Source organism: Acipenser ruthenus, chromosome 2 (genome assembly GCF_902713425.1).
Source record: "Acipenser ruthenus chromosome 2, fAciRut3.2 maternal haplotype, whole genome shotgun sequence".
NCBI lineage: Eukaryota > Metazoa > Chordata > Actinopteri > Acipenseriformes > Acipenseridae > Acipenser > Acipenser ruthenus.
In genome coordinates, this window is record NC_081190.1 from 45,587,432 (window position 1) to 45,600,152 (window position 12,721).

At 37.0% G+C, this 12,721-nt stretch overlaps 1 protein-coding gene across 4 annotated transcripts in view; it reads left to right on the plus strand.

The window, feature by feature from the left end:
- LOC117409338 (transient receptor potential cation channel subfamily M member 3-like) overlaps window positions 1-12,721 on the plus strand; it is a 403,329-nt gene that overhangs the window by 229,577 nt on the left and 161,031 nt on the right. For all 4 annotated transcript variants that reach the window (XM_058996498.1, XM_034015222.3, XM_034015223.3 and 1 more), the window contains exon 2: window positions 8,321-8,400. In XM_058996498.1, the coding sequence (XP_058852481.1) occupies window positions 8,321-8,400 (80 nt within the window). The remainder of the gene's footprint in view (window positions 1-8,320; window positions 8,401-12,721) is intronic.

Genomic DNA, 12,721 nt, shown 5'->3' on the forward strand with positions numbered 1-12,721 from the left:
CAAAAGGCACACTGGCCAAAGCAAATAAACACACACAAACAAAACAAGTACTGTGCTGGTTTTGATCCAGTACGCATAGTAATTGTTTACCTTCATGATAGCTCTCTCTCTCACTCCTATAACCCTCTCCAACCTTATGAGCGACTGATGCGCTTTTATATACGTGGGCATCTCCATATTAGTAATCGCATTCCGCACGAGTTTAGATGGATGGGGTTTTAACCCCATTCACGCTGCCAAACAATAACAAAACACTGATTCTAACAAACACAAAATAGTACATTTAAATAATAATAATAATAATAATAATAATAATAATAATAATAATAATAATAAAAATACAAACACTATAGAAATATGTATAGGGGTGGGCATACCCTGTCACAGTTCCTTATTGTAAACAAATAGCAACTGAACTATTTGCATTCATACTTTTTTTATTGTGTTTTATGTTGTTTGTTTATTTAGCAGACGCCTTTATCCAAGGCGACTTACAGATACTAGGGTGTGTGAACTATACATCAGCTGCAGAGTCACTTACAACTACATCTCAACCAAAAGACGGAGCAAAAGGAGGTTAAGTGACTTGCTCAGGGTCACACAATGAGTCAGTGGCTGAGGTGGGATTTGAACCGGGGACCTTCTGGTTATAAGCCCTTTTCTTTAACCACTGGACCACACAGCCTTTATGTGCTTGATTATTACACATTCACCTGAAATCTGAATCAATCAATCATTCCCTTCAAGTAAAACCCTTGAGAACAAATTCTCATTTATAATAATGCCTGGCCAAGCAGGCTCACAAATGTAATTATTTTTACATTTAGGATTGCTGTTTTTCCCAGACTTTTCTTCTCCTTTATTATTATTATTTGTTTATTTAGCAGACGCCTTTATCCAAGGCTACTTACAGAGACTATGGTGTGTGAACTATGCATCAGCCCATTTCTTTAACCACTGGACCACACAGCCTTTAAGATATCAATCCCTATTAGGCAATTTTGTATCTCGATTACAACTGAGAAACATGTTAGTAGTAAAATTGGTTTAATTTATGGGTTTTGATTTGTGTATTAAACAATTATTTATTCTGGCCACACTATTCGTAATTGTATTAACATTTTGTCTACAAGGATAGTGCAAGTTTTTTGCACTGGTCACTCATTTCTATGCTTCATATAAATGGCATTAATGCAAGAGCACTATGGCAACTCAAAATAGGATCAGTTGTCCTAAAACAGCACTAAAATACCGAACAGGCACTAATCTGGATGTAAGTTAATCCATTTCCCACTATCCTTTACTCAGCTGTTCGAACAAAAGGGTGATTCATTTTAATCACATTTTCTTGTTTTGTAAATTTGTATTATAAAAAGTCATTTACAAAAAGTGACTGCTAAATTTGGCCGGGACCATGTACAAAATTCATATTATCAGGAAATTTGTTTTAACAAGAATTAATTGCATATTTTATGTAACAAAACTATTATGCTGTGATGCTTATCTGATAATGCCCAAAGCAACTGTTTTTTTCCCCCCAGCGTGATGGGACTGTAAATATCTGTGATGATGTCTTCAGTATTTCAAATAAAATTATTATTTGAACTATTGAAGACATCATCACAAAAAAATGGTTAAAGTTTACTACATGCTTTTCCTTAATTTGTTAGCTTGAATTATGGTATAATAAGTGTAGGGTGACAATACTTTTGTCTGCAACTGTACAAAAACATCCACTATATCTATATCCCCTTCACATGGAATTTCATCCCCAGTAGGGGATAATAATACTCATGACTTCCATACTCCCCCAGTATATATGGCTCTATACAGGCTTGATGGTCCACTCAGTCTTGAATATCTGGAATATTTGAAGTTTGAGCATCAGAATAAAACATGGTACCATAAGAAAGCTCCTATGTATTATCATGGCATCCCTTTAGATCAGAATTAGAGTTAATGGCAAACCAAATTAGCTCTACTCACACTCTACCACAATGTATGTTGGATTTCAATAGTCTTGTCAGATGATCAGGTTTGTCCAACATGGTCTGTCAACCAATCTGAATTCATAAGGTCTGCTGTGGAGAGCAATAGTGCTACTAGAGGCGAAAACCCTTCTTCTGTACTATGCCACGTGCTTGAAAATAAGTTTTAAAAGAACCTGACATCATGCAAGGTTTATAAAAATCAAATACTGTACACAATTGAGTATTTTTATACTGTATTTGTACTAAGTATGACACTTAAAATAAGGCTCTGCACAGCTTGTGTTTACTGACTACACTAATAATGTGTATCATTAATGGAAAAATGTTATCATCCACCCCTTGCCCCAACTTCCCCACTTAGACCCTGGTAGTCAAATGTTAAGTGAGTTGTTACGCACAACCGTTTTTTACTATTGAGTAAACAATTTAAATGGGCTAATCCATTTAGATAAACAGTATTTAACAAATATTGGAGGCTCTAATTATCTCAAGCTTTATAAAAGCTTTAAATCTGCATCAAATGAAATCCTTCAAGAATTTCTATTGAAACATTGAGACACAATAATCAGCAAGTCGTGTTACAAGGGCCTGCTGTGGTGTTCTGATGGAATGCACTGTGTAATCACATTCCACAAGACTCCAGAGTCACACAACTGTTTCACTAATGAGTTTTCTTCACAAGTTATCAGCGTGGTACTAAGACGCAATCCACAATAATTAATTTCTCAACCTGCAAAAAGGAATTGTTATTGCAATCTATAGAGTAAGTTCTGTGCAGCAGGAATGAAGTTTTATATAATGTCCTCAATCATGCATGCAGTAATTTTCAGTAATTTTTCATATTCAGAGGAACTGCATGTGAAATAATAATTCTGGAGAAATTTCCCAGAACCGCGTCACCTTACAGATTTCGTAGATTTTTTATGGTGTATATATATATACTGTATATATAAAAACAAACTATGTATATTGAACCTAATTAGAGTATTTAATTTCTTTATAATAATCTGTGTTGTCAGCATGTGACCTGAACAGATAGAGTATGCAGGGTTGTAAAAACTGACTACTGAAGCTTGTTGACTATAAAGAGGACCTCTCTATGTGTGTCTTTATTCATTATATCCATCCATCATATACCTACAGTATTGTATCAAACCATTTCAGCATTACAATATATATTCTCCGTGCACTATAAAAGGAAAATCTATTTGTTTATTGACTTGAAATGTTTACCAACAATACAGTGGCATGCACTAAAAAACGGTAGCCATCAAAAACAAACTAAAACAATTAAATACTGAAAATAACAATAAGTTTAAAATTGCATTACATGAAAATGTAACAAAAAACTATGATGTGTTCTTTCTGTGTTCAAATCTCAAGTCACTGGACTTGCCTAGTAATTGGGTGTCATAAGACTACCAGATAATAAAAAGCCTTCATTTTTTTTCTCCTCACATGCTGGTCATAAAAAGCCAGCTCTCAAACAGAGCAAAGGCACAGGAGAATACAGTTCAGTAACAGATGCAATTCCTTTTGCTGAGAGCTAGTCCCACAGGGGATTTTAAGAGGCAGAGATGGGAATTACTAAACTGAAAGCATTGATCCTCTACCTTTATCAACTTGACAAGAACCTTCAGCTTTGGCATTGCGTGGAGTGCATTTTGCAGATTAGCTCAAGACCTTAATGCTCTGATGAAAACAGGTAATACCATGTACCATATAAGTATAGAATCTACCCCAGCTTCTTTTCAGCAGTTGGATATACAGCACAGTAGATCAATTTATATTTGCTAAGTGGCATATTTAAATTAGCCACACGTTTTCAGTAGAGTTTTGTTTAATTTTATAAAAGTCAAACACTAATAAAACAATAAAACAAATATAAATATACTGTAATTTCAAATTATAAACATTATTTAAAACATTAAAGGGCATGCCTGAAATAGCTTGTTGTTCACAATGTAGTTATTAGTCTTATTGACTGTATACTACATATGGTGTAAATTGTTATATCTTTTATATACAGTATGCTTTATAAAATAGGACAGAAGCACTAACACATATTTTTCCTCAATTACCCTGGAATGTACATTAAATGTATTATCATACTTATTCCATAAAAAACAAACAAAAAAGAAAATGACTGTACATTTACATTGATACTTAATGTATTGATAAAGAATATAAAGAGCTGTCTACAAAGTATTTGTTTAGCTTTTATAGCCTACCTAAAGCTAGCTATTTTTTTAAGCTGTACAGTTATTTACTGCTTTGGACACAAATTACATGAAACGGTAACAAATGTTGAACATGTTTCAAAAGTCTTCTTTTGTGTTACAAGATCACGAATGTAGAAACACACCCAAAGTCGGCTTCTCAGTGCTCATTCTTTGCTATAAACATATTCTGTATTTGTGTATGCTTATCAAAGCCACTGCGTTTAAAGTTGTCAGTGTTTTTGCATTGCTGAGGAGTGTCGCTCCTGCAGAGATAATTTAATGTGTTGTCTGGTTTTATTTTATTTTTTTGGTGGTGGTGAAATTAAGATTTTATGCTGCCTCATCCACAGTATTATCGCCTTCTGAAGCATTCATTTATCCATTCTTTAATTAAGTTCTCTGTTTATTTCCCGTTTTAAAAGTAATCTATTTCTCGCGCTGAAAAACAATCTTATCTCTCAGCAAAAGTAAAGGCTCTGCGGACTGAAAGACTGTCTTGTCAATCTGCTACTGAACTGGGTGCCGTATTCCTCTCCCAGTCCTATTGTAGTCATGATCTTTTTGGGGTCTCTAGATACCATAGCACCTATAGCACCAGTTGTTCCGGTGTCTATGACCGCAACTAAACTCTTTGTGCTATACTAGCGCCATTTTCCCCACTGTGCACATGTTGCTTTGGTCAAAAAGGGAGCGGGCATGGCCCCACTGGCACCCCTGGCTCTGGCGGCCCTGCCAGATGGTGCTAGAAATAAGGAGGCATCCTTGTATGATGATGGCTTAATTTGTATATGCGTTTATAATATTTGCCTGAAACCCATTTTACTTGCCATTTAACCCACTGCCAGAAGATGCCAGGTCCAGAAGTCCAAGTTCTGCCAAATATAACCTCCTGCTGTAAAGTGACAGACAAAACCCAACTAGAAACAAGATGTTACAGTTTAGAAATACATTCTTTAAAAAAAACTAAAACAAAAAAAAATGTTCACATAACAGCTCAGTGTACTGTATGGCAACTGCAGAGTAGAGATGCTACCAAAAAATTACATTAAAATAAGTTAGTCATTTATCAGAAGTGACTTTGTCTGGTTAAAAGTGTGTTAGCAGTATAATGAATGCAAAAAGCAGATCCCTCCTAGCTAAAAGTTAAGCATCAACATTAAATACTCTTAAACTATATCTGTAATAGAATGCAATTTGCAGATAAGGTGTGCTGGTATGCAATTTGTAATACCCCTGTGTGGCAGTGTGCCCGCCCCTGTGTCTGTTATATGTTCCGTGTGCTGTGTTAATGTTGGTGTATCATTGGTACACGGGATATAAATGGGTCTGTGTTTCACGTGTGTTTAAAAATGTAGATTTGTATTTAGGCACAAGGATGGCACAAATCACTTCACGTGCTGGTTAAAATGTAATGTGTGGTCACGGGAGTACACATAATTAATTCACGTGCAGATGTACCGAGACTCAATTAGCAATTGAGTCGAGGAGGTACTGGAGAGAGAGAGAGAGAGAGAGAGAGAGAGAGAGAGAGAGAGAGAGAGAGTGAGAGAGAGATTAATTAAAAATAAGCAATTGCTATCGTGCAGCACGATATTTGTTAGTGTTTAGTCTTGTGTCTTGTTTTGTTTATCTGTTTATTTTGGCATCAGTGCCGTGTCCTGTTTTCGTGTCTGTTTCAACCTTTTTATTTTCTGTCTGTCATTAAACTGCGCAGCAGCGCAATCACCATACCACTCCGTCCAGTCTGTGTTATTTCCCTTCGTCTGACACCATGTGTGACAAGCAGCCTAGAGTGGTGACGTCAGACGCAGGGAAATAACACAGACTGGACGGAGTGGTATGGTGATTGCGCTGCTGCGCAGTTTAATGACAGACAGAAAATAAAAAGGTTGAAACAGACACAAAAACAGGACACGGGGCTGATGCCAAAATAAACAAGACACAAGACTAAACACTAACAAATATCGTGCTGCACGATAGCAATTGCTTATTTTTAATTAATCTCTCTCTCTCTCTCTCTCTCTCTCTCTCTCTCTCTCTCTCTCTCTCTCTCTCTCTCTCTCTCTCCAGTACCTCCTCGACTCAATTGCTAATTGAGTCTCGGTACATCTGCACGTGAATTAATTATGTGTACTCCCGTGACCACACATTACATTTTAATCAGCACGTGAAGTGATTTGTGCCATCCTCGTGCCTAAATACAAATCTACATTTTTAAACACACGTGAAACACAGACCTGTTTATATCCCGTGTACCAATGCCTATACACCAACATTAACACAGCACACGTAACATATAACAGACACATTCATTTTAATAATTGTAATTGGTGTTTTTCTTCTTTCATAAAAAAAAAAGTTTCAAATAACTGTAAATCATTTTTAGAATCTGTTCCAAAACCCTTTAGTTGACAATGTAGGCCTAGAAGCTTCCTAATAACATCCCCTCATATTGCTGTAAGTAGCTTCATCCAACTGTGATTATTAATATTTCCCTTGTGTGCAGATTCCTTCTGGAATTATTATGTGTTATTTCTGCAGAAATGTGTTTTCTCATGGGGAATTATAAGATCTCTGATCACGTTATCACACTTTCACATGCGTGCTTTCAATGACAAAAATGCAAAAGAAAATGTCAGCTTGCCAGGGCCTGTGCCTGTTAAATCCCAGTTCAGAGGATTTGTTGTTGTTGAGGCGTCAGATTAGAGGTCCAGGTTTTTTTGGCCTGCCATGAATGTCTAAAACACTTCTAATGAGGCTAGTCCTAGAGCACATTCCAGGTACCTAATAGGCCCAAGCTCTTTGCTTACTTTTTGAGCTCACTTGTTTAAGGACTGAATAAACAAGTTGTTAAGCACCCAGTCACGAGTGTTGTTAATAGAAGAGCAGCCAGTTCTGGAACATTGGTGAAACAAATGGAAGTGTGCTTTCTCTAACTCTGAACTAGCGTGTGAAGGTAAAGCTTATTCTTTTCTTTAACATTTTTAAAGGTTCTTGTCTCAAATACAGATATACTTTTCAATTTGTGTTTATGTATGATTAAAGCCAAATTAATGTTTGTGCTTTTATTTACAATTTCTGTTTGTTAATCTTGCTTCACAAATCTTTAGATATGTTTTAACATAGTATAGTAGTAAACTGGTAGTAAATATGCCAAAAAAAATTATGATTCTCCATTCAGTTTATTTGAATGTTTTTTTTTTTTTTTTTTTTGCTTTAATCTTTTTAAATGTTAGTGCATGGATAGTCAAGAACCACAATGATCCAAGTCAATTATTTTTGTCTGTAGGAAAAGTGCATGAACAGTTCACAATTAAAATAAGGAAGGTGTCATTTGATTTGTACGTTTTATAAAAATGTGTAATTTTCTTATATATAGTGTCAGTATGAGTGTTTGCACTTCCTCTATGATTGAAATTGTTTCCATTCAAAGAGGAAAAATGTCAAGTAGTACCGTGACAACTAAAAAACATTTTAGAAATGTCTTCCTACTTACTTTTTTTTATTTTTGAACACAGTGCTTTATTTATGAGGAATCTGGTAGCTGCTTTAGAGATCGATGTACAGTATATTTCTATATCTTTTCTGCAGTTCTAGTTGCATGCATGCAGCCTCCTCATAACAACGGCAAAGTGTAGAAAAGTATCTAGTGTCTAAAGTTAAAAAATGATAGTTGATGATTTTGGATATGTGGATCCATTCCCCAAAAAACATGCCATAGAAGATCTGTGACTATGCAGCAAAATGGTTATAGGGATAGATAAAAGTGAATACACCCCATATGTGGCTTCTTCAACAGTAGTTTTAGATAATATGTGCGTAACAGAAAAGAAGATCAGAAACCATTGTTTTGAAGGCTGCTCTTTGAATGACTCATAATTAATCTGTTGGCTGTCAAGCACCTCAGTAGGTTGCCATTAAACAAGTCCAAAAAGAGAAATTCATTTATTATTTTCATATTAAGTCATTTCAGATCAGTGTCGACCAAGCATTACGAATTGTAATTGTTAACATAAACAAAAACATGACGCTGAAATGTATATTAGTACCCAGTAGTCCAAAAATGAAACTAATCTAAAATGACTGTCCTTTTTATTTATTTGACAGGCACAGAAATCCTGGATCGAGAGAGCATTTAGCAAGAGAGAATGTGTTCATATCATAGTGAGCGCAAAAGACCACCATAGGTAAGTAAATAGTTCTAAAACAACAGTTTAAAAATATGAATGATGATGAGCTACACTGCATACTCATTTCAGCATGTATTTGTTTCTGAGACAGATTTCACAGTTTTAATTTGTTTTAATTTCAGCGACCATTTGTATGATGTGTAACTACAATATGCTGTAGTGGAAGTCTGTTTATAGTATGAACACCCACACCATTCAGTAGCATGTCATTATTTTTATGTCATTCCCATATCCCACTCAACATATGGAACTGAAAGATAATGAAGGCTTTAGGCCTTAATCTTTGATAATATTGATTGAATTTATGATACTTGGGACAATATGCAATATCGTGAACTTAGAAATGATTTTATTGTGGTCTGCACATTTTCCATTCATTAACCATTCACAACTGGCATTCCAGTTTGACCTTAAAGAGAAGATCTGTGTTTAATCAGACCATGCTGATGTTGGTGGTCAGTAATTCTCTTGTTTGGATCAAGACTGACCAATTCTGCCCCAGCCATTCTGTACTCCACTCTATACTGGGGCAGCAGTGTGGAGTAGTGGTTAGGGCTCTGGGCTCTTGATCGGATGGTCGATGGTTCAGTCCCAGGTGGGGGACACTGCTGCTGTACCCTTGAGCAAGATACTTTACCTAGATTGCTCCAGTAAAAACCCAACTGTATAAATGGGTAATTGTATGTAAAAATAATGTGATATCTTGTCACAATTGTAAGTCGCCCTGGATAAGGGCGTCTGCTAAGAAATAAATAATAATAATAATAATAATAATAATAATAATAATAATAATAATAATAATAATAATAATACTGTGGAAAGACAGGTGGTTACAGTGAATATTTACACTGAGTTTAAAATGCAAGAAATGCACTGGAACTATCACACTAGTTTTAGCAATTACTGTATCACAATGTCAAGCAGTAACATGCCTACATTGAATACATTCTCTACTCGCTTTATTATTTGGTAATATGTTCTTCTCTTAAAAGTGCACTATTTTCAATTGATTCCTGTTTGGTTTAGCGCTGTAGCAAGTGTGAGCAAAGCCCTTTACAAGATCAGCTATTCATGTATGCATTTGCATGGTAATGAAGGCCACACCCTTTTAAAATATATTTTCTCTGCCATACAGGAGCAAACAGAAATGTAAATGAATACTTCAGTTAATTCAGTTTTTGAAAAAGATCAGCATATATCTGTAATTAAAAAAATAGTTAAATATGGAAGGATTTGACCAATAGTGTGATGTCCTTAATGATGGTTGATGATGAGAGGAAGTGGAGGGGTTCTTAAATTACCCAAAACTTAATGATGCAATACTTTAATGTTCCCTATATTTTTCTCCCCCATTGAAAATCCCAACATTGGCAGTTAGTTTAGCTTAATTTAGTGTATCCATCAACAGTTCATTAAAACTTTGTTTATTAACACATGAAAAATAACAAACTGGAGAGAACAGTGTGTGTTATTTAGCATGAAAAAGTCACTTTTTGAAAAAGTTACACATGAGGTAATACAAACTGAACAGGGGGAAATCCATCTGTACAGCTATGACCATTTCCTGCTGTCTAAACAATACTGTTGCTGTTCTGCTGGCTTTCTGGTGTTATTGGATGTTTATAAAATCCCATATTAAAATCCCCAAAGACCCATATGCTTTTATTTATCAGGGAAATCCAGTTCAATATACTGAAGTATAGTTAAGTATAGTGAACTGTAAAATCACCATGCATATTTACCATGGCAAACTTTTATAAGGACTATATCATAATAGAAAAAAACTGAGTAGTGTTAACATTGCAATAAAAAGGTGCCTATTATCAGATTGACAACTACACAGATTAATAGTTTATAGATTTGTTGAAGATAACTGCAATGGGTATCCTGTGAATATGTATGGTTCAAATGACTTCAATCCTGCCTCATGGAGTGAATTAAAACATCTATTGGTAATTATTGAAAACTAAAGATATCTATTTACAGCTATGGCCAAAGATTGTGCATCACCTTATAGAATTAACTCATTTTGCTTCATAAAGTCGATGAAACCTGCTGAATAATGTTTTATATATACTTAACGAAAAACTGACACAAAAATTTGACATTTTGAAATCTAACATGGAATACAGTACTACTATTATGGCTTCTGGTAGATTACATGGTGTTAAGTTAAACATCTCAATTATGTTCATATATTTTGTTTGTTTTTTTAATGATGTCTGGATCCTAAGTTTCTAGGTGATGCAAAACTTTTTGCCATAGCTGTACATTGGTAGAAATCAATATGTATCTATCACAATATATCATTCATTTTTATGAGCTGCAAAATGTACGTTTGAATCACATTACAGCAATATGTTTGCTGTTGAAAATATACTTGGCAGTACAGTATATCATAGAAAGGGCGTAGCTAGGTATAGATTTTTACTGAGGCAAAAAAAAACTCCTGCATATCCTGTATATGTTACGAAGGGGAAAGTTATCCTCTTATAAAGCCTGGAGACTATTAATGCAAACTGCAAAGCAATATAAGCCGCTAACTCTTTTTATCCAGTGACTCATCTTGGATGATGTTTGAAATTTCATGACCCATTGTGACACGGTGAATGGTGTGGTGCTGTAGAAAGTGAATGTCCAGACTGAATTCTCCCATAAACAAAAAGGTTTTAATAATTAACAAACAAAAAGATCATAAAATAAATCCACTTGGAAAAATAAGTAATAATAATAATAATAATAATAATAAATAATAAGCCCCAGTACCAGCGATGGTAATGGGGCAAAACTCAGCAACATCCAGCCAAAACAAAAGCAACAAAAACACACTCCAATAACCACAGTCCTCCGTGCACGAAAATGTGCTCCTCTTTTCCAGGGTTTGTGGTGCGTGCGCTGTGCTGTGAAGTGCTGTGAAGTGCTGTGCGATGAGGGGCGTGCTCTGGGGTAAGTGCTGGCTCGCTGGCTACAGCCTCCCGTCCTCCTGCTCCTCTGTTGACACACAAACACAAAACACGTAATCACAAAAAACAAACACCGGCTCCGGCCGATCGCTCTTTAACTCAGCACAAGGGGAGGTTTTGACGTAGCTGCTTCCCCTTTGTACCCAGCAAACTCCTCCCTGCAGTCAAAGCGTCGCCTGGTTTCTCCAATAGAGGGCTGCCCCGCAGCTGACTGCACTGGAATCGTCCGGAGTACTTGCAGCTACGCGCCCCTCCTAATATGGTCACCTTCCGGTTTCCAGCGTACCTTCCCCCTTACACAGCGCCCTTTCTAATCGGGAGGGAGATTCACAGCATCGATCCTTTCTCTCTCTATCACATATCTCACCCCTCAGAGTGATGCCGAAGGAACACTCGGCCAACTCTACATTCCCCAATGGTCCCCCCTCCCTTGAAAAAAAATCTGCGTTTTGATGCTCCTTACCCGCACGATGCTTCACAGTGTAGTGGAAGGGTTGCAGCGCCAGATACCACCGAGTTATCCGAGCGTTATTGTCCTTCATCGTGTGTAACCACCTTAAAGGAGCATGATCAGTGATAAGAGAGAAAGAACTCCCCAACAAGTAATAGCGAAGAGCGTGAGTAGCCCATTTGATGGCTAAACACTCCTTCTCAATGACGGAGTAGTTAATCTCCCTAGGAGCCATTTTTTTGCTTAAATAAATAACAGGGTGTTCTACTCCGTCAACTTGTTGGGACAGGACCGCCCCCAGACCAATGTGGGAGGCATCGGTCTGCAGGATGAACTCTTTGCTGAAATCTGGTGAAATCAGAGCGGGAGCTTGACAGAGTCGCTTCTTAATCAAATCAAATGCCTCCTGACACGGCCCTGTCCATTTAACTATTTTTGGAGCAGCCTTTCAGGTGAGATCTACCAGGGGGTTAACTATGGTGGCATACTCGGGGATAAATCGGCAGTAATAGCCAGCTAACCCCAGTAGCGATCTCACCTGTGACTTGGTTCTCGGGATCGCCGTCTCCACCAGCGCCTGGACTTTGGAGGCGATCAGCCTCACCCGGCCATTACCCATAATGTAGCCAAGATATTGGGTCTCCTGTTTGCCAAATGCACACTTGCCCAGCTTGGCTGTTAGCCCCGCCTCCCTCAGAGACTGGAGGATGGCTGAAACTCTAACAATATGCTCCTTCCAGGTGGAGCTAAAAATCACCACATCTTCAATGTGCGCGGCGGCATACTGATGATGGGGAGCTAAGACCTGGTCCATCAGTCTCTGAAAGGTGGCAGGAGCTCCATGCAGCCCGAAGGGCATGGTCCGGAAATGGAACAAGCCATCTGGGGTAGAGAAAGCAGTTTT